Raw genomic sequence first — 27134 nt, forward strand, 5'->3', positions numbered from 1 at the left:
ACAATAGTCATCATTCTCTAATGTGTGCTGAAATTATTTCACATTGCTTAATTTATTGAGTGGAATCTTAATGGATGAACACAATCCATTCTGGGATGTGGTTAACCTCAATTGTTTTCACATTATTAAATGTAACCAGAGCAGCTAATGGACATTCAATTCATCAGTTCTAGGCTCAAACTTACGATGTAACTTGAATAACTTAATAAACTAGCCGTTATAAAACTTGAAAATGAGAGTGTGCTAATTTCACACAGTGCTTCTTCTCTTCTCACGTTCACCGCTTGTTGAGGCTGGTCCTTCTTTTACAAGAGTTGAAAAAAAAACCCAATAAAACCCCAAAGGAAAAAAACAAAACAAACAGGTTAATCCTTGAATGTTTGCTGAGATAAGCTTCATTGATGTATTATGTGGTTTGCGTTCGATTAGTACAATGTTTCCCAACCTTTATTCAGCCAAGGCACCTATTTTACATGAGTCAAATCTCACTGCACACGCACAAACAAAAATGTCACAAAAAGACTGAAATGACGATGATGTTATCTTAGTTATATTCAATTATTTACAAAGGTACTCGATATGAAATGTGGGCCATCGCCAGTTAAACTAGTGACCTGTGGTTGTGTTACTTTGGCTAATGCTATATGCTATCTTGGTTGACAGTTCAACAGCTGTAAACCAATTTATGTACTCGCCATTATCCAACCTTTTTTGCTTGGTCACGGCAGCTATTGGAAGCTGGCTGCGCCGTTCACCTCGCGCCGATCCCACATTACAATATTGGAAACTCCCCGCCAGAAATGCTCAGCTACATGATTCTTAGACACAGAAGCAGGAAGTAGCTCTATTTCCGGTGGGACGAAAAAAGGCACCTTATATCGATGAGATGCGGATGAGAACATTTGATAGGAAATCATTTAAATTAAAGATGATGTATTGAAAACCAATCATAGCTCACCTGTTTTCTGGGTTTAGCTCAGTTTAGTTTAGTTTTAGTTTTAGTTTTTAAAGTTATTCATTTAAAATGACAAATAATGAAGTTATCACATTCATTCTGGACAAAATATTAACTTTTCACTGCTGAAAATGGCTCTGTGAGTCAAGGTTAAGTGCGAGTTAAGTTTACTGTTACTTCCGCCATCTCAGGAAGGAAGAGCTTTTCATTGTTCTGACTGTCACCATATGTGATTGGCATATAGATAAATGAGCACTTATGGAAAATTTAGAGCCTCCAATTACGCTTGTATTTCATCACTGTTTGTTAGTCAGACTGCACAAAATATAATTTCATTGTGAACAAATATATTCAAATGCAGGAATAGGTTATCTAAAAAGGTATCAAATTTGGTGTTGATCCAAATTAGGATTGTAGCCTTGGCAGATGTTTGCACTCTGCACTGAATGTTTCTAGTTAGGAAAGGATGTCTGCTTAATGGTTTTCTCTAAGGGATGCTATTTCATATTGGAAATTAGTACAACAAATATTATTTTTGGCACGTGTTGAAGTTTGTTTTGCTGCAAACCAAAACTCGTTTTTGAATTCCACTGAGAAGATTTAAAGTAACAAAATATACTAATTATTTCAAAACCAGCCTGTATGTAACCCTGCATGAAATTATGAAATGTTATTGAGTAGTCAGACATCCTCTTTTTCCTCCTCTTTTATTCTCTAACAAAGAAGAGTGAGGAGGACCAATTAAAATGCCACCCTCTTTCTCTCACCACTCTTCATTAGTCTCACCCCACGAGTTCATCTAGTGACAAAAAAAAAAAAAAGACACACAGCCTTCCTGGCTTCACACACGCCCAGTCACACACAGACACACACCTTTATTTCCACCATTAAAAATGATTCACAGGGAGGCAGCCAGTGGATGACATTTCTCAAAATGAGGGATGATGCCAGTCAAAAAGTGCCATCAATGATGCGAGCGTGCTGTTCTCGTGTTTTTTCTAATTTGCGCCTTTCTCGCTCTTGTCATCAAGGAGGTGTCCGAGCCTCGTTTTCCTCCTCAAGTCAACCCCCCCTTGCCGCCCTGCCAAGTCATTGATCACTATCTGCGGCCTCTTTATATTCTCCTCCTCACTCTTTTGCTCACAACGCGCTCTGTGGACTAAAGCATTTAGATGAAGCCTTAAAGGAGGGTCTTGGCTTCGATGAAAAGCTGTGTCACTGCGCGTCCTTTTCCCCTGAATGCATTGCTATGCGTAATTTATTGTGATGTTTGTACAAGCTAAACTTGAGGTGGACTGCCAGAACGTAGAAAGAAATGTCCTACATGTTTATGTGTGACGGTTGTGCCTTGCACAGTTGAAAGTGTGAGTCATATACTTTTAAAGAAGGGGGTTTTCCCCAATGTTCTCACGTTCAGCAATTCACTTATGAGTCCAAAGGTGCACAGGTTTTCTTAAAAACAGAAAGTTCAACCCAAAATCATTCATTCAAATATCTTAGCCTAATTATAAGTTGCTCAGTTTCTATGTGAAGAAAAAAAAGACTACTATAGAATTTAACCAAATCCTATTTCCTCATCATTTCCAGCAATTTGAATCGTTTTCAAAACATGCTTAATTAGGGCTCTATTTCTGTAGATAGTGCACCTGAGCCATCACAATGGCACAAATGCCGGCGTGTCCTGATTCTTGCTGTGCGTTTGCTAGTTTGGCAGACTGCTCTGTCAAGATGAGCGTTTTGGCGCAGTGAGGTCATGTCCTCTGAATTGCACCCGGCGGAGTGACAATTTAGTGGCAAAAAGTCCATCTATATTTACTCCTGCTCAGACCACGTCTAAATGCTGGCAAAGTTAGTTTAATACAATTTTGGTGAATAGATCGGAGCACATTTTGCTGACAAAATTCTGGTCCACACTTCAGCCCATTTATCAGTACTACATTGACAATAAGTGCCGTGAGCGTTTACTGCGTTGGTACACTTAGGCTACGTTTAGACCGGACCAAAAATATTGTGACGCTACGCTGGTCTCGCGCTTGATTGTTCGCGGGCTTCTCAATGGAATTTGTTTCGCTCCGCGCCACAACTTTGTATATAAACAAACTCACCAGATAAGCCAACCTCCACGCTTCTTCCTCCAAGCAAGCTCCTTTTTGGCCCGGTCCCCGTACACGTAGCTCGCCATGTTGTACAGCCCCGGGTGCCTGCAAATCGCGACGATCGAGCTATTTTCCTTTGCTATGCTACACATTCTGCACATAATTACTTCCTGTGTTTTGTCTGCTGTGTGACGTATTTGGTGACATGGACTATCTCGACACCGATTGGCCGTCGCTGACGCGATGGCGCCAAAAGTTCAATTCAGCCAACGCCGGCGAAATGGGCGAAGTAGTGAAATGCTCGCCGGAAACGTCCCAAACGCGGCGCCGGGAAATCAATCCCCCCACCAACCCCCCGCGTGAAGTCCATTGATTACAATGCAATCGCGCCACCGGAAACGCCTCCCCCACTGTTGGCGTAGCATTAGAGTGTGCGACCCTAAAAAAAAAAGTTACTCTGGAGCCCTGCTACTGGACGGCACAGCTATGCGGATGGCACACACAAACGATGGGGCTAGTGGGTGGCCTCCAAGTTCATGTCGAGATGCTAGTGCGTGACAAGCGTACCACACTTATTGGGAATAGGAGGAGCAGCTTTCATTGGCCATGAGTGAAGTCTGCTATCACCACTCCCACACGGGCGCAGCACTCCGTCTTTTAAAAAAAATCCCTGTGTTCATGTGAACATCAGATCGAAAATTAGGCCTTGTTTTAAACATCCGGATAATTTTGTATGAGGGAGAAAAAGCCCTCCATTATTCATAAGTGGGAGGTAAGCACATGAGCCATTCCAGAAGCATGTTTTATCATGTTTGCCACAAAACACAAATTCAGAGCTATGTGTTTCGGGTTAGGTCACCTTCCTGTGTCTAGTAAGGAAGACACAGAAAACAGATGGATAATTGATATGAGGACACCTTAGTTTGTTTGGGTACAAAGTCCGGATGAATTTGAGCACAGATGAAGCATTCAAGAAGTTGTGCTTGTCCTCATGTTCACTTTGGTTCTCGCTCTGACTTCAAATGAAAAGTTAAAGAAAAGGCTTTGTGCAATATGCTAATAGTCCGAACTTCAGTCAAGGTTTTGGCTGAGCGGTCCGCTATTTATTGCACATTCCTACTTAGAGTTAATCTTTAGAGCTAATTAATATGATGCATATTTGCCACTTAAGTCTGCAGAATTGAGCTGACTCCATATCCATTTGTCAGCCAGCCAAAAGCATTGCAGAGTTGGACAAGGATGAGAAAATGCTATTAAGTGCCTCAAAGTTATTTCTCATACAAGTTCAGATTACGTCATTCAGTTCTTTCATGGCCAAAGAAAGTGTCCCTAACACAGCTGGTGCAACCAACAGATGTCATGCGTGATTACTGAAAAAAACAAAAAACGTGTTTTTCAGCCTAATATAAACAAGGGACTTTGTTGTCTTTTGGGAATGTGTTACAATAAACAGCCGAAGAACAAAAGCTGTTTGTTTTTTTGTTTACTTCACAGTTTGTGTCTCATCTTTTTTTTTACGTACCTGCGACACAAAACAATGTAATGTAAAGCAGACCTTGGCACCGTGTTGAAAAGCAAAAAAGGCAGAGAGCAGTGAGAGCTATGAGGAGACTGGCATCAAGTCTCTCATCAAATAGAAATGCCTGACCCACTTAAGTTTGCTGGTCTGGTGTTCATATTACACGCATAGCTACACAAACAGGCGCACGCACTTGACAATCCATAGCAAGAATTAAATCTCATGCACAGTGCTGTTTCTCAATGAAAAAAAACATAGAAGCACAAGCCACTTAAAAAGGCCACATGCCAGAAAAACGACATTTCTCTTTCTTACTGCCAAATGTGCTTCCGTTGACCCGCGTAAGCCATTATACTAAGGACTACATATATGCATGCTGCAAATGCTTCATACTGATATCATGTTATTTCTAAACAAGATGATGAGGGAGTAAAAGAGGAAAAGGATGCACAGCTACAACATTTATGAAGTACTTTCATAGTAATAAGCTCATACAGTAAGAATAACAGAATCTGTAGAAACAAGTCACGCCAAGCAATCATAAACTTTAGTGTCCTGGATTTTGTTGGAATTTGCCATAGACAGGTTGATTTCCATCCATCCATCCGTCATCTACCGCTTATCCGGGGTCGGGTTGCGGGGGCAACAGCTTTACGAGGGAAGCACAGACTTCCCTCTCCCCAGCCACTTCAACCAGCTTATCCGGCGGGATCACAAGGCGTTCCCAGGCCAGCCGGGAGACATAGTCTCTCCAGCGTGTCTTGGGTCGTCCCCGGGGCCTCCCGCTGGTGGGACATGCCCGGAACAACTCTCTAGGGAGGCGTCCTGGAGGCATCCGATCCAGATGCCCGAGCCACCTCAACTGGTTCCTCTCAACGCGGAGGAGCAATGGCTCAACTCAAGTCCCTCCTGAATGACTGAGTTTCTCACCCTATCTCTAAGGGAGAGCCCGGACACCCTGCGGAGGAAACTCATTTCTGCCGCTTGTAACCGGGATATTTTATTTATTTATTTATTTGTTTATTTATTTATTTATTTTTGCAGTGGATATTTAAACAAAATATCAGTCATATTGAGTCATATAATCATGTTCGGCGCATTATTCAATATGGTGGTTGTAGCTACTAACTTCCCACAGCTGACATCATGTTCTTCCTCTTTAGACTAACTAGCAGAGACAAAATCAACAGCACCTCTGCTGTCTGCAGCCCTGTAGTGCACTCTATTTTGCCTTAACCGACAGCTCGACCCAATCACCACATTCTTACTAATCAATTAATTGATCTATTAATTAATTTATTCTCATTTTCACATTTTCCAAAGTGTCTACAGTTCATTAAAAAGTTCAAAAATGAAGGCCTTAATTATCATAAAAAATGACAGTACATAATTAAATCTGCTGTTCAAAGTTCCTAAAAGGCCACGGGGACAAGAAATAAGATTGCTCTATTTTCTTTAGAAAACTTTTGAATTAATTTGACAAATTTGTAGATAGTGTTTCACATTACAACATACTGAGTGACAATGTGCAGAATTTTTTTTTGTTTTCCATTAATATTAGCTTATATAATATATGTGTTTCACTATAGCAGAAAACTGTGTTAAATCAACAATTTAGAGCAATGATTCATGTAGTTGAGTATAGATAGGGTTAGGTTGTTAAATAAAATTAATAATAAAAGCTGTATATGTATATGTGTGTATGGCACGTGTACTGTATATCAAAATATTGTCACAATTTAATTATCTATATGTATATATATATATATATATATATATATATGATATATGATTTTAACTCATTTAACCCACTACAGGTGCAGCACAGGTCTTGAGGAGATCCTCTCATTTGGGGAGTCACTTGTTTTGAAGTAGAAATTATTTAACATAATTATTTGTGCCATGTTGGCCAATAGAAAAGCTTGCATATGCCCAACAAACAAACCAAAGTTAAGTTGTATCCAGTTAGCTGACAACTGAATCAATACTTATAATATATCAAATAGAGGTGGGAGGGGCCCTGTTCTCAATAAAGAGTGACCTCCGCTGTCTAATTAGAATATTAACATTGTTTTATATTGGGCTGACTTGAACGGAAAAATAAAAAAAATTGAGGAAAAAAAATGACAGAATGAGGATTTACATTCTAAAGTGGATGACAAGCCAGCTGTCCAGATGTCAATTCCCCCAACGGCCTCCATCTGTTTGAACGCCAACATCTCGCTGGCACCTCTTACTGCGCTTACGATACACATATGCACACCCGCACACACAAGCAAAGCAAACTGGCATTACTTCTGACACTGGCAATGCGATGCAGCTGTGGGATTGGGCACAGAGAGTAGGGCTATCGCTAACCGCTAATCCTCATGTGTGTTTACCTTCATTACTAGGATTGTCAATAGGCTGCGTACACAGCTCCCCACCCAGCCACCACCATCCACACTTCCACCCCGCTACTCCCGCTAAGTCAAATGCAGCCTTCTCTCTTACGGCTGGTTTTATCGCCACGCTCAGCATCCTGGAGACAGATTGGCCCGGTATTGCTTCAAGGCCTCAGCTCAATGAGATCGGCTGCCATTACCATCAGGAAAGAAAAAAAAGAAGAAAAAACAGCAGGAGATGACTTGATTGTTTCTCTGAGATTTTCGAAATGTCTTTCTGTCTAAGAGGTATGTCACGTTTAATTGCTGGGTGCAGTTTGTAGTCTTCCCCCGGGCCGCCTCGTAATGATCATCAGATCTTCACTTGGAGCTGCCCCCCCCCCCCCCCCCGCCCCCAATCAAACGTTTCTGTTTGATGGCAGCAAAGACCTACAGTTTGCCTGACACATTTTCGTTTTGCAATGGTAACATAACTTTTTTCTTGCATTTACAGTATGAATATTTTACTTTTTACTTTTCAGTTTTTTGCTTATCAGAGACATTGCATTCCTGAACATGATATGCAATTGCAGTCAAATAACGCTGTTGTAAACTTTTGAGTCCAAAAGGAATGTTCACAACATGATGACAGTATATTGCACATGACTTTAGCATTTGTCATTTCTTTGAGACTTTAGTTCAGTGTATATCCGTCTAAAGCAAGGCTGCTCAAGTTCTGTCCTCGGGAGCCCCTATCCAGCCTGTTTTCCATGTTTCTCTCCACTAACACACCTGATTCATGCTCAGGATCTTTATCAGGCTTCTGCAAAGCTTGCTGATTAGCTGATCATTAGATTCAGCTGTGCTGCAGGAGGGAAACATGGACAACAGGCTGTATAGGGGCTCCCGAGGACAGAACTTGAGCATCCCTGGCCTAAAGCATTTCTCTATAGTGATGCCACCATGGAAATTTAAGCAATGATGGCAAAGAAGGGAAAGTGTCCCGAAAGGTGCCTTTGAAACTTCCCCATTTCACCCAAAAACTTGAGATCTTCCATTGAACCATGGAAATTCATTGTATATTCATTCAAGTATATATTATGCTGTTAGCAAGAAATCCCACACCTAAATTATAAAGGAACTCAAAGCAGATAAATGAAAATAGCAAAGGAAGTGACCTTTCTAAAATGGTAGACAATGTCAAGGGGGACATTTTGGCTGATTTTAGCACTTAATGAGCACATGGTGGTGGACCTTCATTCAGCAACACGATTCAGCGAACAACCTGTCAGTGTACTGGCCAACAAATATATTTTGAATAAAAACATTTTGGGGGCGATACAAATCACTTGATATTTCACTATGACAGGATGGACATCATATGATGAAAATTCAGGGAGGCGTCCACGAGGCATCCGAATCAGATGTCTGAGCCACCTCAACTGGTTCCTCTCAATGCGGAGTAGTCCCTCATTTTGGCCGCTTGTATCTGGGATCTTGTTCTTTCGGTCACGACCCACAGCTCGTGACCATAGGTAGGGTAGGAACGTAGAACAACCGGTAAATCGAGAGCTTTGCCTTTCGACTCAGCACTTTCTTTACCACGGACCGATACAGAGTCCGCATCACTGCAGACGCTGCACCGATCTGCCTGTCGATCTCATGATCCAACCTGCCCTCACTCGTGAACAAGACCCCAAGATACTTGAACTCCTCCACTTGGGGCAGGATCTCATCCGCGCCCTGGAGAGGGAACTCCACCCTTTTCCGACTGAGGACCATGGTCTCGGATTTAGCTGTGCTGAATTTCATTCCAACCGCTTTACACTCGGCTGCGAACCGCTCCAGTGAGAGTTGAAGATCACGGCTTGAAGAAGCCAACAGTACCACGTCATCTGCAAAAAGCAGAGATGCAATGTTGAGGCTACCAAACCGGAACCCCTCAGCCCGGAGCCCCGGCTGTGACTAGGAATTCTGTCCATAAAAGTTATGAACAGTATTGGAGACAAAGGGCAACCTTGGCGGCGTTAGGGTTAGGACTCCCCAAAGGAACACGGTCAATAGCCTTCTCCAAGTCCACAAAGCACATGTGGACTGGTTGGGCGAACTGCTATGCACCCTCGAGGATCCTGCCGAGGGTGAAGAGCTGGTCCATTGTTCCATGGCCGGGACGAAAACCACACTGCTCCTCCTGAATCCGAAATTCGACTTTCCGACGGACCCTCCTCTCCAACACCCCTGAATAGACCTTACCAGGAAGGCTGAGGAGTGTGATCCCTTTATAGTTGGAACACACCCTCCGGTCCACCTTCTTAAAAAGGGGGACCACCATCCCGGTCTGCCAATCCAGAGGCACTGTCCCCGATGTCCATGTGATGTTGTAGAGGCGTGTCAACCACGACTATCCCACAACATCCAGAGCCTTTAGGAACTCTGGGCGGATCTCATCCACCCCTGGGGCCTTGCCACCGAGGAGCTTTCCAACCACCTCAGTGACTTTGACCCCAGAGATAGGGGAGCCCACCTCTGAGTCCCCAGACTCTGCTTCCTCAAAAGAAGTCGTGTCGGTGGAACTGAGGAGGTCTTCGAAGTATTCTCCCCACCGATTCACGACGTCCCGAGTCGAGGTCTGCAGCACCCCTCCTCCACTATACACAGTGTCAATGGTGCACTGATTTCCTCTCCTGAGATGCCGGATGGTGGACCAGAATTTCTTTGAAGCCGTCTGGAAGTCATTTTCCATGGCCTCACCGAACTCCTCCCATGTCCGAGTTTTTGGCTCAGCGACCGCTGAAGCTGCATTCCGCTTGGCCATATATATATATATATATATATATATATATATATTTATATATGAACAAATTGAAAGTTTATAAAAATGTAGGTAACACATTTAGAAATTTGTCATTGTTTAGCTACGTGTGCAAATGTTTGGCCACTTGTAATAAGACCTCAGAGTTTTATTATTCTGCTACATTTTCGTGATGATTGAGTGATTCTGAATAGGACACCGAAGGCGCTTTATGGTAATATTGACTAGAAAGTGTGCTGATGACCACACAAATGGAAATAGAACGCATTGTGGTGGCATACCATAAAAATTTTTAATGCGCAAGTCAGCTGTGTTTGGTATTAATGTGAAGAAACCCACCTCCCAGGCACACATAGCAATATAACAAACGGAGCGTTGGCTTTTATTGTTAAGTCACCGTAAATAAAGACTTTAAAAGTACCATAGGGCAGCAAGGGGGATTGTGGTCAGCACGTTTTCATTTTCCTCACAGTAGGATGTTCAGGATCGAATCTCAGCTTTGACCCTCCTGTGTGGCGTTTTAATGTTTTCTCATCCTTGCATGGGTTTTCTTCAGGTACTCCAACTTCCTCACACATTACAAAAATTTGCATTTTAGGTTAATTAAAGACTCTAAATCAGGGATGGGTAACTTAAATGCTTGGAGGGGGCCACCATTTTTCAACAGCATTACTTGAGGGGCAACATAGGACCACACACTTCCTAACCAGATGTATGACAAAAAGGCCATTCATAGACAAAATAGGTGTCTCTTTTTCTTCTTTTTTTTTTTATTGAAACAATGTATATCATAGTATATTCATGCTCAATGCATGTTTACAAAAATCAAACAACAACAAAGGATTTGAACAATCAAAAATAGGCACTTATTGTGTTTTCTCATGCATAAATCACCATTCAAGGACGGCACACAACCTCTCAACTGCAAACCAATATTGAGTGCAGGAACTTATTTTGTGTGTGTTTTTTCCCCATAAATCAATTCACTCAAATGTTTTATATTATTCAGGTACTATAACTGTCCTGCATGCCATTCACAATCCACAAGAAATTATTAGTCCTACTCACATTTTAGTAAAAGGCAGAGTCTATGCACCGATTGTCTGCCATCTAGTGATGAATGGTAACGTTACAACTCAAAACTATACAGTGGATCCCCACTATTCATGGGGGATAAGGATCCGGGTGCCCAGCGAATAGCACAATTCCATTTATAAGTGACGGCGATTGAAATGGCATGGAATTTTTTGTTTTGTATTTAAATTTTTATATTTCAATTATTCCCAAATCAGAGCACTATTAAAAATACTAAATATTTATACTCATTCAATTTTTTTTTTGTATTTGTCATGAAAAACTAAACATCATTTCATTACAAAGTTGTGTGATGTTTTTAAATGACCTTTGTCAAATACTGTACAGTATGTAAGTTCTGGTAAATTTTGCACATACCGGTAGTTCTTTTTTTTCGTATTTTCTGCACATAATAGTGCTGAAGACACATTAACAGGTATTTAAAACAATTATAGGGGTCTTCGGTCTATGCCAGAGTTCCATTGTTAATGTAACTTGAATTTATGCAATGTCTGACAATCCCGTCTATTGCAAAATCACCTGTGTGCTTGTTTATACCTTACTGCGCCATATCCTCTTGTGTGTCTGTGTTTTTTTTATGTTCCGGCTCGTGATATATGTTAGCTTGCGGAATATAAATGATGTGTCGACACTAATACAGCACACACTTGGACCAACTCCCACGCTAGCGCTCGCTCTTCCCGACATTTACGTTAATAATGCATTTTGACCAAGTGCATCGATGAGAGTAGATTGAGTAAAAATGCAAAGCGCTTGACAACAAAGTTAATTTAATTCCAAGTATTTGGATGTGTGCGTGTATGTGTGTGTGCGGGGCGCATGGATGTGATGTAAAGGATGTCATCACAGTGAAGACAAGGGATCAGATTAGGGCTGTGCACATCTGTCAACATGCAGCCATCTTCAATACCATTAGATTAGCGCTAATGAAGATACTGTGCCTGTGTCTCTATATTTGTACACACACACACACACACACTGAGAAAGAAACCCTGCTTGCAAGCGCCTCCTCGATCTCACATCAGTTGCTCATCTCATAAATCAGAGAAGGTTCCTGGGGATCGATTAAAAGCGGCCCGACAAACATTTTTAATAGAGACGTGGCGCTGAGCCCAACAAAACGACCCCGCAGCCTGAAATACGCACGGAATAATAAAAGTTTCATAAAAAATATTTATGGGCGCAAACAGCAAGAAGTGCAATGATAGCAAGAAGAAGATCTGGGAGAGAACAGAGGGAGTTATAGAAAGAGAGAGAGATAGAAAGAGAGAGAGAGGAGATATATCCTCCGTGCTGCTTCAGCCTTCCTTTTAAATTAGAACAAGGCCGTCTCCTGAGAATGTGACATTTGAGCAAGCGATGGAGAGATGGAGTTTCAGACGAGTGAGACGAAGGCTGCGGGTTCTCCACAGTGCAAAGAAAGAGGGTGCGGCAAAGAATGGATGGGTGGGACTGATGCAGGATCACTTGGTAATGGTTGGGAAAAAGTGAGTGACTAGGAGTGTGTGCGTGTGTGCGTTGGGGGTCGGGTAGGGGGTTATTAGCCGATCCTCTAGAGGCCTTTCATACATCGACCTTCATTAACCGGTGTTACAGCCTCAGTGTGTGTGCGCATGTGTCTGTGTGTAATGCTCTTTGGTTAACACTCATTACAGAGTCTTTGTTTAAAGGCCACTAATCTAATGAAGTCATTAAAAAAATGCAGAAAATCCTCATTTGAGCATCAACACCTGACACTAAGGGGAGGAGAAAACTGAACATTTGTATATTTTTTATCGTATCTGCCCTTCGTATCGAATCTAATTGAGTCTAATCTGATCCACAGGCGCTTCTGGATACGCAAAGACAGTTGCGTGCTCAGATCTCCAACTTCACCTTCAACCTGGGCTTTTCTGGCAAGTTCTATCACACAGGTAAGTAAAAGTCAACGTAGGAAAACTAAAAGTAAAAAGGGCCATGGTGAAACAGAGCAATACAATAATGTGCAATAGGCTGACTCATTATTAGAATAGGATCCAAAACTCTACGAAAACAGATGGTGGTGCACTGCCCTGGGTCCCTGGGTGTTCGTGGTGTCCCCTCATCAGGGTGGTTGGTTGATTCAAATTCAGATGACTTTATTGATCCCTTTAAGGGCAAATACCCCAGTCACGTGTAAAGTAAAAAATATGATAAAAACAATGATCAACAGGGAAGACAGAACCAAGAGCCACAAGATTCTTAGATTTAAAAATAGGAGAAAAGCTCTGCCCCTTTAAAGGGTTGCACAGGAAAAATGTCAGCACATAAAGCCTCATAATGAAAATTATTACAACAGAACTCTAAGTTTGAGGCAGAGTACTCCCATCTTCAATGTGCCAGCGTGAAAAAGTACGGACATTAGCGACCTTATTTTTGTAGCTGCTGCATGTGGAAATACTGGCGTATCCAGGTTTTTGTGCAGGTGCAAGGCTTGCTGCACCTCGTTTGCCAGTTTGGCAGACCGCTCTGCCCAATTCTGGTTATTTGTGATACTGTCTCCTTAAAGACCCAGTGTGTGGTCCTTAGCGCCATCTAGTAGTAAAAAAAAAAAAAAAGCATTAGAAGCATGCAGCTCAGAGAGACCACATTTCACAAGCCTACCACCAATTCTTATTATACAAACAAGCATCAAGGGAAGTGACGGCGACTTGGCAGCCGCTGTTAAGCGACGCCAAAAGACAGAGCGAGCCAGAATTAGCCGGAGTAGCTACCAAGAGCAGCTAGCCGGAGTTAATCAGGAAAAGGCCACAGTGGCTAACAAGAGCAGCTAGCGGGAGGAAGCTAGTAAGAGCTTGCGAGAGCAAAGCAGAAAATGACAAGTGACGGAACCGAATCACGGAAGTTAGTGACGACCACCTGCAGGCCGCAGCTGTGGAAGGTAAACTGTGGTTGACCCATTGGGTCCGACACTCGATGCAATAACTACATTCACAAAGTTGTCCTTTGGGCATTCGTAACAGAAGATGGCGGAGAAACATGGCAGCTGTAGTAAGGTGAGACTACAGCCTTGTAATGGAATTAGTGATTACTAGACCTACAATTATATGTAAAAAAATAAGTTTATGTGATACAACATTTTTTTTGTGTGCATATTATTGACATGAACAGTTGGTTTTTAAAATCAATGAATTTTTTAGTCACCACTAGATGGCGCTAGACTCGCTGAATGTCCCTTTAAGCCCTGCTGAAAGATAGTTTGATAGAGAAACTACACAGGTAGTTTAGGTAGTTTAGGATTTTGTTGAATTTGAGAAGTTTCCATGCAAGATCTGCGACTTTGATTGGTGGCACAAAATGCTACAAACCACCCTTTTACCCTAATCCGGCTGGCTTGCACGTATCTGTGCTCCGGGTTAGCGCCGGTCATGAAAATAGAGCCCTGGATGACTAGTATATATATGTGACAGTGTTAATATATCATCATAGATACATCTGGTGGTTTAGTTGCTTGTTGTGGGGCCACTAACAGTGATACAGCCTGTACTATTACGTCAACTCCCCGGACACTCCTTTCTTTTGCAACCTAGTCAAGTCATGTCAAGTTTATTTATATAGCCCTTAATCACAAAAGAGTCTCTCAGGGCATCACGGTCACATTCCAAAGTCCCCACAGGTGTTTAAGCTCCGCAAAGCAACTCCCAACACATGCCAGTTGCACTCCTTGGCTCATTACTTCATCCCGTCCTGTCTTGTCTTGTCCTATTGCTTAATTGTTGTGTCTTTTCCTTTTTCACAGAAAAGAGCTTGACTTCTTTGTAACGTTATAGTTGTCATGTACCATTTTTTTCTGCTATGGTTCTGTTGTTCTGTGCACAAACCTTTTTCTGACTGCCGTCATTTCCAATAACTATCACAATATAAACAACCACCGATGGAGTGTTTCAAACTCCCCTGTCGCACAGTGAGGATCTTTTCCGGCATTACAAAAAAGCGTAAAGAGCCACCATTCAAGATACAAGCAAAAACGTTTGGGATGTCCTTGGATGCCTGCTTGTTGACCTGCCATCGGTTAAATGATTTTCAAACTCTGCTGTCGCACAGTGAGGATCTTTTTCGGCATTACAAAAAAGCATATAGAGCCACCATTCAAGATACAAGCAAAAAAGTTTGGGATGTCCTTGGATGCCTGCTTGTTGACCTGCCATCGGTTAAATGATTTTCAAACATTGCATTATTGAGCAGAAAAAAACTGCTTTTTAAATTAACCCCAGAAATCTTTTTGAATTTACTAGTTACATTACCTTACTTATTGCACAAAATCCCACTGAATTCTCTCACACAGAAGTCAATATCTAAATCTTCTCATTCTGCCATATCTAATTGGGAAAAGAGATATCCAATCCTAATTTTTAGTTGATGCTATCTTAGTAATTTGAAGTCACAGTACCGTGGCATGTAAATGTGTGTGTGCCGTTGTGGCTTCAAGGGCATTTTCTGTAGTTATTCATCTGCTGCAAGAGACTCGTGTTCAAATAGAAAACAGAAGTTTGTCTTTAAAAGGATGTAAAATTGCAAACAAATGTGATATAAAATGTGAGCATGACATCTATTGGGATGGTACTACATCTCATCAGCATGGTATCTGACATCCATCTGATTTTACAACGCACGCCTAAGAGAAGCCTGCTGCTTGATAACGAACTCTAACCTTCGGCAACAGGAAGTTGTGTGTCGCTACATCTGTCACACTGCGTCCTTTTGTCCTTGTGTGTGTGTTTGTGCGCGCACGTAGGCACCGTGGAGGAGGATGAGGGAGACGATTTACTGCTGAAGTACGTGGATGAGTTCTGGTGGTTCCCCCACATGTGGAGCCACATGCAGCCTCACCTCTTCCACAACGAGTCCTCGCTGCTGGAACAGATGGTCCTCAACAAAGAGTTTGCATTGGTGAGAATGATGTACGCACACACAGACTTGGCGCTGTCAATTCCCTTGTCTTTCTTCCCTTTCATGCGTCCTTGAAATCATATTTGCTTTCTGAACCACCTCTGTGTAAAATAATTGCCATCTCTTTGCTACAAAGCACCCGAAGGCAGAGAAATATCATGCACTTTCACGCACACGCACACACACACGCTTGTCTTTCTACAGTAGCAAAAACATAGTGTCACAGGATCAAGTTATAAACATGGATAAAAGGTTTATTATTCTCGTGAAAGGACAGTAGCCTAAATTATGTTGCGCAGAATAATACTGACAGGAGAAATATAATGTCATGGACATGAACGGTGAACTCTCATTCCCTTTGAAATCGGCATGTTAGAGGTGCGTATTACCTGAGATGGTGGAAGCAGAATCTGATTTTTGTGATGCAAAGTAACAGTAGAACTGCAAGAAGTTCTCCATGTGCGTATAATGTAAAGTGGGCCAGGGTGAAAACAGATCACCGTTGTGAAGTGGGCACTTGGAGACCGCTTTCCACCTCGATAGTACATGCCTGCGCGTGACTCTACCATAGACGCACGTTGTTGTCATATTTATGAATTTAGTACGATGCAAGATCAGTCAAAATCCAGTAAAACGGCTGCTGTTGAAGATGTTGCTCCAATGAAAATGGCTGGGATTAAATGAATTAAAGACCCTACTACAAAGCAAGCTATATAAGGATTATGAGAGACGTTTCTTTATATACTGTACACTAAGAGTGTGACGATATATCGATATTGTGATAAATTGTGATACTTTGTCTCCTGATAGATTATCGATATGCCAAGTATCGCGATATTTGTAGTTAATATACAGCCACTATAACGGCTCCATTGTTCATTACTTATTGAGCAGTTACTTGGCAGGCCGCTAAGGGGAGTGCCATAAGAGTGGCGGGGAAATGTATGTAAGTCTTTAGGGGAAGAAGACTCATGAGCTTACTTTTACTTGTGTAAGACATTTATCTGTCCAGCAACTGACTCAGTTTTGCATACGTAACATTTTAAAACATATTTTATGGTTCAACTTTTTGATGCACACAATTTCTGAGGAATATTAATATTGATTTAATTGGATTTAATATTTAAGTAATTTTATGTATTTACTTTTGCAATGTTACACCCCAAAAAATTGTCACAGTTTATAAAATGAAACAATTCACTATGTAACTGACTGACGTGTTGCATGACAATAGCGTTTAAGACAGACACAAATTTGTTTACAGAAAGTGGCCTCTGTTAAGAAGACATTTGTATGTTTAAAAAAATACACTTAAGTACTCACTGTGAAGAAAACACCAGTTTTAATATTTTGTTTCGGTGAGAGGTTCCCACCCCTACTGTACATTGTTAGTGAATCACTACTCAGCATATATATGAATAGGAATATAAAATATGTACAGGTTTTGGAAAGGAAATACTAGTAACCTCTAGTGTGTACTGCCCCACTTACCTCTAATGCAAAATCACCACTATCCTTAGACATAGTCCCACAAACCTCTTTCAAATAAAAGCACCCCCCGATTGTAAACAGTTTACCTGCTAAATGGAATCATCATTATTCCCTTTTTTTTTCCCCTGGAGTCTCACCTCCTCTCCAGAGCCTTTCACTTATCCCTTGCGGTGAAATAATTCAAACAGGAGCCCTTTGGTGGAAAAAAAAAATGACCACAGATGCAAATGAGCTCAGTGTTGGGAGCCTCGCCTGACCGACACTTTACTAATCTCCTAAATCCAAACAAATCTTAATACACCCATGGCTAATGGGGCATTCACTTTAATGGCAACCCAGGAGCCATTTTTATCTCTGACTATTTAATCTGAATTCCTCAAGGTAGGCTGCTGTTATTGCTGTGCTCTCGTTTCCTCCACTCCGTGTATGTGTGTGGCAATAATTTTATGGCCGTACAGCGGTGTCACACATAAGATATGATACAGCGAGGTTGGATGTAGGTTCATGTTATTGAAGGTGAATGTAATCGTAAAGTGCAATCCCTAACCTTTATTGCACACACACAGTCCGCTCGCTCATCCTGTGAGCTCCGATGCTTTGCTTTGACGGCGTAAGTGGGTGTGCGGCACGGCGAAGGACAACACCATTTGTCTACAAGGTGCACCCAGGAAACATCCGCCCTCGCAATTACGCTCATGAACACTTATTTTTAATTTCCTCTTCTGAAGTTAGGTAGACAGCTCTCATTTTGAGTCCAGGGACCCCTCACAGAGGTGATATTTTTCCAAGGACTCCCTCGTAATTCTGACGCTAATTAAACATAACTACCATGTGCTGCCATGTGTGATTTAAGTGATACAGTAGCTCACAAGAGTACACCACCCCTCACATTTCTGCAGGTATTTAATTATATCCTTTCATGGGACAACACTGAAGAAATGACACTGACGCAATGAAAAGCATTTAGTGTCAGCTGAAAATGTCCACATTGAGCACAGTTAGTCATTTTCCCTCCCCAGTGTCACGTGATTCCTTAGTGTTACAATGTCTCAGGTGCAAATAGGGAGCAGGTGTGTTAAATTTGGCATTTGCTTCTCACACTCACGGTAAGTTCAACACTTCATAACAAATAAACTCTCTGAAGATCTGAAAAAGAGAACAGAGAGGGCCTAGGCTGTAAGACAATTGCCAACATCCTGAAACTGAGAATGCAGCACAGCGGCCAAGACCATTAGCGGCATGGCTCAGTGGTAGAGTAGTCTTGATCTGTCTGCATCGCTGTTGTCTCAGAAAGGAGCCTCTTCTGGAGATGATGCACAAAAAAGCCCACACTAATTTGCTGAAGACGAGCAAACTAAGGATATGAATTACTGGAACCAGGCCCTGTGGTCTGATGAGACCAATATAAACTTACTTGGTTCAGATAGTGTCAAGCATATCAAGCCATATCAAGATGCTGAGTAGACACCAAGATTTTATTGTGAACAGTCTAAGGCACACCTGTGCACTAATCATGGTGTCTAATCAGAATCTTGATATCGCACGCCTGTGAGGTGGAATGGATTATCTTGGCAATGGAGAAATGCTCACTATCACAGCTTTAGACTGGTTTACGAACAATATTTGAGAGAAATGGTGATATTGTGTATGTGGAAGAAGTTTTAGATCTTTGAGTTAATCTCATAAATAATGGGAGCAAAAACAAAAGTATTGCATTCATATTTTTGTTGAGTTTATATTCCGGACCCACACATTAAGGCTAGCGGGTCCCTACTGGTCCCCAGCCCTCAGTTTGAGAACCACTGTGGTAATGGAAACACATCCCATTCACCAACCATATGACCCCATTCTACAAGGTAAAAAAGAGGGCACCACTCCTCTGTGTGTTTATTGACAAATGAATTGTGTGTGCAGCAACACGACATTCCAGTGAACATGGGCTACGCCGTGGCCCCCCACCACTCTGGGGTCTACCCGGTCCACCTGCAGCTTTATGAGGCTTGGAGACGGGTGTGGAACATCCAAGTGACCAGCACGGAGGAATACCCCCACCTCAAGCCCGCCCGCTACCGCAAGGGTTTCATCCACAGTAACATTATGGTGAGCGCACACTCATGCAGCATAAGCACCCTCTTTGAACAATTACTTCCTTTACAACATCTCAATGTCTTATCTTATTGCTGTTTGTCAAGCTGGAGTTTATTTTCCTCTACCATTTAGACTCCATTCTTCAATTTATCTTGCTTGTCCAAAAAGAGTAAGAGAGAAGATGTTCATATTTTCTTGCATGTTCAAAAGCCCATTTTGCAACCTCTTTGTATAAATGCATCTGCCTCACATTAAAACATCTATTTAAAATTCTTAAGGCAGCAAAATGAGAGGAAACAATCCCTCGGTCAAAAAACGGTTTGGATATCTCTGTGGAGCAAGAAATGACTGACTTTGATGCTGCCGGCGATTGTTTCTTGCATCCTTAAACTGAAAACTGATGATGTCATGTGTCTGTGTGTGTTGGATGCAACCTTGGTGTGTTTGTGCAAGTGTGTTAAATGAATTGTTTGACCTTGTCCAACCTCAACATCCTCCTCTATGCTATAATTCAATATTTAACTGTGGCCAGTGTGGTTTAAGAGGCCATTCCAGTCTATATATTATGTGCATTATACCAGCACATACAGCAACATAATTAAGAAATAAATGATAATTGTTATTTTTCTTTACTCAGAAAATTCTATACTATTGATGGCCAGAAATTCTTGTGTTTACGTAAGTTTGTGTTGGTTTTAAATGGTATAACAGCCACTTCTGTCTGTGGGTCTTGTTTACGGTTTGACACAATAAGGATCTCAGGACCCTCTCACACGTTCACCAATCCATTCGTCACAACGTACCAATTAGCATCTTGTCATTCATGCCATCTGTTGAAGTAGCTGCTCCTCCTCCTTCATTCACGTGTCAGCCAGGCTCGTTGGCAAGACAATTGCTGCCTTTACCGCAAGAGAAATAAACAATCACGTTTGACAATAAAATTACCACTTTATGAGAGAGCACTAAGACCTGACATGTATATTTTTTTAAATTTGCTTTTATTTTTTGGCATCTTGTTGTGACATCAAAAACAATAGCGCTTTAGCAATTATTTAGCTGACAATTGTACACGTTATATTATGTGCTGTTGATTTTCCATTTAGAAGCGTCTTCATCAATTAAACAATAATATATTCAACACTGAGCTCAACAAAAATAATGTGATGAGGCAAATTACTCACATTAGCTCTTTTATGTTTGAAATTTGTTTACACAAACAGAACATAATCCACATACTACTAATACAAAAAAGAATACACATCTCTTAAAAAGCTCGTACTTTTGCTGTCAAGAAGCCTTCACTTTATTTTCACACTTTCACAATTTAAATCAACAGTGGTTACCAAAAAGTGGGGCGAAAAAATTGAACCAACCACTTAAAGGGGGTGGCATGGCTCAGTGGTACAGTGGTTATGTCCCGTCTGTGAGGTTGTGGGTATGGTACGTGTCAAATGGTGGCTATGCAAATTTCATGGTGAAAAGGCCACGCCCACTCGGCTGTGAACGTCAAACTACTGGTTGACAAAAGTCTTTCATAAAAACAAGTCCAAATGTCAGGAAAAAAGAAATCAACTTTTCCTCTAACGTTCCGAGAAGTAGTGCTTGCCTGAATCGAACAACATTCTCCTGCTGCTGGTGTTCCTTTACAATCACTTCCTTGTCATGATGCTAGGTGATGAAACTGCACTTTTAGTTGCAGGGTTGCATGAGGTGATCATTTTCGTGGGGAAATAGGACACACTGCAAGCCTGTAGTGAGCCTCTTGAAGGCAGTTTGGTGACATATGAGAGAAGTCATGACAGATCCAAGTCCTCATTTACACACAGTTTGAATGTGACCACCCTGAAGGGCAAGAATACGTTTCTTCCATTGCCCAGCACTTTAGTGATACTGCCGAGTCATGGTTATGTTGTGATCAAATGTGGAATCATCCACATTTAGCATAGGTCCAGTCAGACAGAGACCAAACCTAAAGCCTCCATTACCTCCACTTCATCCTATGTTTCAGCAATTTCTCTCCATCCGTCTCTTTCTCTTGTGCCTCTCACTTCATCTTTGATGGCTCAGAGGAGGACAGGAAGTCATCTTAAGGTTGTAAAATTGCTCTTCGTGTGTCTGCGAGCAGATTGAGAGACGCCCACCGGACCTGCGGTATCAGAACAAATCAGGCTGAGATATGGGAGATATGGGATTGTGTGCGAGCGTGTGTGTGTTTGTGTCTTTTTAAAATGTACTATATCAGTTTGAGCTATAGCTCTGTGGATAATTGGTTTGGTGAAATAGTGCTGAGTGTCTGAAGCTCTTGTGGCCTTCCATCTCTCTCTCACTCTCTCGCTCCGCCCAAACACACCAACAGCCTGTGATCTGTATGTATGTGTGAAAGAGACTATTGATGCTTTCGACCTTTATGCCACATACAGAACGGCTCTACATTACATAATATTGATTTCTGAACATTGCAATGATATCTTACTGTATACGATTGCTCTATTTAATTTCCGTCACAGAAAAGCATGTATCTCCAACTTTTGTTGAGTTATGTAGTATGAATTTAAGTGACCGTCCATTTTTATATTTTTATATTTTTAAATGATGTCGGTCCACCTTTTGCAGCAATAACAGCTTCAACTTTTCAGGGAAGGCTGTCCACAAAGGTTAGCACTTCAGTATGTTTCTTCCAGAAGCGTGTTTGTGAGGTCACACACTGATCTTGAGGTTATGATTCTGTTAAGGCCAGTCAAGTTCATCCACGCCTAACTTTGTCATCCATGTCTTTTGGACCTTGCCAGTCATGTTGGAACAAGAACAAGTCTTCTCAAAAAGTTGGGAACATGGCATTGTCTAAAATCCCTTGCTGGGTATGCTGGGCCCCCTTTTCAGGGTCTAATGGGCTTTTCCAGTTTGTGGGAACAGTTAATCAAGATCCATAAGACAGGGATGAGAACGATTGGTGTGGATGAACTTGAATGGCTCAAACAGAGTCCTGATTCGGGTTGCAAAGGAACATTTTCAGAAACTTTCCAGAAACTTCCCAGGAGAAGTCAAAATTGGGAATTTTGGAAATATTCCAAATAGGAAACTTTCTGTGAGAATTATGGGATTTTTTGGACAATTTATGGGAATTAATGGGAATTCACTAGAAATTGGGGGTAATTTAAATAAACTGTATCGTATGCAAATATAAATATAAATATTTGTGTTTTTCATAAGCAAACATCCATGTAAAATTACCAACTAGCTAGCCAATTATATATACATTATATAATTTGGGCAAGTAGGACAGTAATACCATTATAGATCAAATATCTACACATCACGGAATTTTTGGCCCTTCCACAGTTAACTATAGGCATATAATGATTAAACCCCTGACACCATGGCGATGTATTTTTTTATGAAATATTTATAATGCTGGTTCAGTAAAACCCCGCATCTCCCCGTGTGGTTGCCGCGGCCCTCTCATCTGACCCGGCTGCTGCCAAGGAGCGCTGTGTGGCCACGCAAGACCGGCCAGCCGTCTTTTTTACATGTGGAAATTGGATGGATGTTCAATTCTTCAATAAACATTTGAAACAAAACGGCTGCTCACCACAAGAAATTGTAGAGGTGGAGGAGTTGAGAAGAGGGAAGAAAGAAAGTAAAGAAGGGAGTGAAAAGAGAAAGACAACCACGAGTGGGTCGCTAATGGAAGACCTGCTGCTTACAGGGCTTAACCACTACACAATTCTTTCAGTTAGGTTCAACAGCACAAAAAGTTGTACTTGTAGTTTACACAAGTGTCAGCCAGAATCCTTTCTGGGATTTTAAGATGGCCAATTGTCATTGCACTTTGGCATTGCAAATGTGAAGGATAATTGATTAGTTTGAATTCATTTGTACAGAATGTTTACTGATAAAGGCTACTTTTGTCACTATCCCATGGAGGTCTAAGAGAAAGTGGGTGTGTGTTAAGTCTGCAGAGGCGGTGCTGGGGTGGGGCCGCACCGAATGACAACAAAAAGTTCCAACAGCTCGTTTTCTCAGGTTGGGAGTGGCTGGTGCTTGGAGAGCAGAATTAACTCCTTGACTTTATATAATCCACAGGCTCAATTGTGTGACTTTAGTAGTCTTGCGCTTTGGGCTCAAAAGTGTAGCCTCCAGGGTTTGAGCAATCATCTGTGTATGTAATGGAGGTGTGCACAGTGCATGCAGGGGGCGTGGCCTCAATAGCTTTGCAGTTTAAGCCTGTACCTTACTGAGCGGCGAAGGGTTGCAAAGGATTAAAAAAATTTGCAAAAATGTTCCCAAACAGTTTTTACTTGTGGCAAACAGTTTCTCATCATATTTGTTAAACATTTCTATGCAACAAGAAAAACTGTTAGCAACTGTTTGCATTCTTTTAGGAAATCCGACAACAACAACAGCAACAAAAAACAACATTCGCTATGTCTGCAAACAGTGAGATTAGGTCTTAAGTAGTGCTGGTGTGCATGTGATTGAGGAGTGTACTTACATTAAATCTGGCTATTTTAGCCACAATTATGATAAAATTATATTTTCTATATTATGTTCTCTTTTGAGGCCCAACCTTCAATTGTGTATATTTATTTTTTATTCCCATTAATTCCTATAAATTCCCATGAATTCCCTTTGAAAGTTTCCAACGGTATTTTGCAACCTTAGTCCTGACCTCAACCCCATATAACACACTTGCGACGAATTACAGCTGTGCTCATAACTTGGGAAGTGTTGTCGTTGTGGCCGCTTGGGTTTTGTCTGCATATTCCAAAAGATGTGCACGAGATGTTCCATCTTCAAGGTACCACTGATGCAAAGTGAGGCCTTGATGTCACCTGCATGACAATCATATTGCCTTCCGCATGGTGGAAGTAATCTGTGCGGCTCATCTGTAGTCCTCGCTCAAACACAAAAGATGGGCTGACCCATTTTTGACTCAGCAAACCCTCTCACCACAGACATATTGAGTTAGAAAGCACATTAAACTAACAGCATTTAAATGCTACTCGGTTTTGCGCCGCATTGCTACCACCTTTCTGGAAGTAATGCGCCTAACATGCCATCCGTTGCACTTGATCTGATGTTGTTTAAATATGGTCTGAACACATCTGGCAAATGGTGCAGAAGAAGGCGCTAGTTTGATGAAATTCTCATCTGCCATGTGATGTGACACCTCACAATATCCGTGACCTGCTCTAAGGTACACGTCACACATTTTTAAATTTGCTACATGCCGGCTTGACATTGGAGCTGTGTTTCATCTGTTCATCTGTCCGCTTTTTATGCCCTTTGATGAATTATTTCTGTGCTGACGAATATCTGCCTGACATGTTTGTTGCCACCTTGGCGGGCAATTTGTCAACGGAATGTATGAGGGTGCTGCAGTAAATGTACAACGAGTCAGCATTTTGTGGAACACGTGCGTCTTGGTGGAGAATGAGATGAAAAGATTAATGCTGCTCTAATTAATACACATTAAATATACAAATAGAGTAAGTCTGGCATGACTCTGTCTAATGAGGCCACCCTTGCCGGCTAAATAATATAGTAGAGCTCTCAAATGTAATATTTAAGAAAAACAGAATTGATTTGGATGATAAATAATCTTATCCTTGTATGTCCTTCCTGTTGATTGCTAGCACTGTCATCAAGGCAAGGCAAGGCAAGGCAAGGCAAGTTTATTAGCACATTTCATATACAAGGCAACTGAATGTGCTTTACACAAGGAAAGAAAACTATGGAGGTAAATTTGGTGCAAAACTAACTTGTGCAAAAAATGTGTACCTGTAGAAAAAAGTCTAAATTTGTATCTGTAAAAGTCGTGATTTGTATCTGTAAAAAAAATGTGTGCCTGTAAAAAAAAAATTTGTGTCTGTAAAAGAAATGTGTACCTGTAAAAAAAAAATTGTGTCTGTAAAAGAAATGTGTACCTGTAAAAAAAAAATTTGTGTCTGTAAAATAAATTTGTACCTGTAAAAAAAAATTTTGTGTCTGTAAAATAAATTTGTACCTGTAAAAAAAAAATTTGTGTCTGTAAAATAAATTTGTACCTGTAAAAAAAAAGGTGTATGTGTAAAACAAATTTGTATCTGTAAAAACAAATTTGTACCTGTAAAAGTCATGATTTGTATCTGTACAAAAAAAAATTTGTACCTGTACAAAAACTATAAATTTGTATCTGTAAAAGTTGTGATTTGTACCTGTAGAAATGACAACTTGTAGTCAAAGAAGTCGCCACTAGGAGTCACAAGTGGGTTTTCTGCTGCTGTTCTGTGACGTGAGTTTTGCCCCATTTGTTGCGGTACAAATGGAGCAAAACTAATTTGTACTTGTAGAGCGCCTGATTTGTACTTGTAAAGAAGGGGGCGGGCTCTGGTGTAATGAAGGGTTGTTTTGACCAATCAAGTGAGAAGGATTTGAGCGGATTGGAGCGCAACCTCATTGGTTTAGCGAACGACGGTGGCGGGACTCGCGGAAGGATACAAGCAGGACACATCGTCGCCAACCAACATACATATTAAGAATACTTCAGTCGACTGAAGTATTCTTCCTCAACATACATATTAAGAATACTGAAGTATTCTTCCTCAACATACATATTAAGAAGTATTCTTAATATGTATGTTGGTTGGCGACGATGTGTCCTGCTTGTATCCTTCCGCGAGTCCCGCCACCGTCGTTCGCTAAACCAATGAGGTTGCGCTCCAATCCGCTCAAATCCTTCTCACTTGATTGGTCAAAACCACCCTTCATTACACCAGAGCCCGCCCCCTTCTTTACAAGTACAAATCAGGCGCTCTACAAGTACAAATTAGTTTTGCTCCATTCGTAGCGCGACAAATGGGGCAAAACTCACGTCACTGAACAGCAGCAGAAAAACCACTTGTGACTCCTAGTGGCGACTTCTTTGACTACAAGTTGTCATTTCTACAGGTACAAATCGCAACTTTTACAGATACAAATTTATAGTTTTTGTACAGGTACAAATTTTTTTTTGTACAGATACAAATCATGACTTTTACAGGTACAAATTTGTTTTTACAGATACAAATTTGTTTTACACATACACATTTTTTTTTTACAGGTACAAATTTATTTTACAGACACAAATTTTTTTTTTACAGGTACAAATTTATTTTACAGACACAATTTTTTTTTTTACAGGTACAAATTTATTTTACAGACACAAATTTTTTTTTTACAGGTACACATTTCTTTTACAGACACAAAAAAATTTTTTACAGGCACACTTTTTTTACAGATACAAATCACGACTTTTACAGATACAAATTTAGACTTTTTTCTACAGGTACACATTTTTTGCACAAGTTAGTTTTGCACCAAATTTACCTCCATAGAAAACACCTATAAGCATCAACAAACACAGTAGTTAACATTCAGAGTAAAAAGAGAAAACAAAAGTACGTTACAAAATTTGTTAAAAGAGCATAGATTGACAATGTTAAAACAAACTTTAAAAATATATAGCGGAAGGAAATGTGTTATTAATATTAATAATAATATCAATAATAATAATTTAAAGGGGAAAAAAACATGATTTAAAACTGTTAAAAATACCTTAATCAAAGGTATGTAAAAAAAAAGTTAACTTGCTCACTTCAAAATGTGAAAAAAAAAAAATCCAGTTGGATGGCAACTTTGATTTTCTTCATTAGTTTATAAGAAGTTATTGTTACAACATTGGAGAAATACAGACCGTCCAGGAATAAGTAAATGGAAATCTTTAATTAAATATTATTTAAATATTGAGAGAACTATATCAGCGGACAAAAACAAAAACAGTTTGATT

At 40.8% G+C, this 27134-nt stretch overlaps 1 protein-coding gene across 2 annotated transcripts in view; it reads left to right on the plus strand.

The window, feature by feature from the left end:
• Positions 1–27134, plus strand: part of ndst3 (N-deacetylase/N-sulfotransferase (heparan glucosaminyl) 3) — a 60255-nt gene that overhangs the window by 8633 nt on the left and 24488 nt on the right. For both annotated transcript variants that reach the window (XM_086083536.1, XM_086083537.1), the window contains exons 3-5: positions 12666–12753; positions 15594–15748; positions 19154–19339. In XM_086083536.1, the coding sequence (XP_085939662.1) occupies positions 12666–12753; positions 15594–15748; positions 19154–19339 (429 nt within the window). The remainder of the gene's footprint in view (positions 1–12665; positions 12754–15593; positions 15749–19153; positions 19340–27134) is intronic.

The sequence above is a fragment of the Leptonotus elevatus genome, chromosome 8 (assembly GCF_054856555.1).
Source record: "Leptonotus elevatus isolate MCC_2025b chromosome 8, RoL_Lele_1.0, whole genome shotgun sequence".
NCBI classification, from domain to species: Eukaryota; Metazoa; Chordata; class Actinopteri; order Syngnathiformes; family Syngnathidae; genus Leptonotus; species Leptonotus elevatus.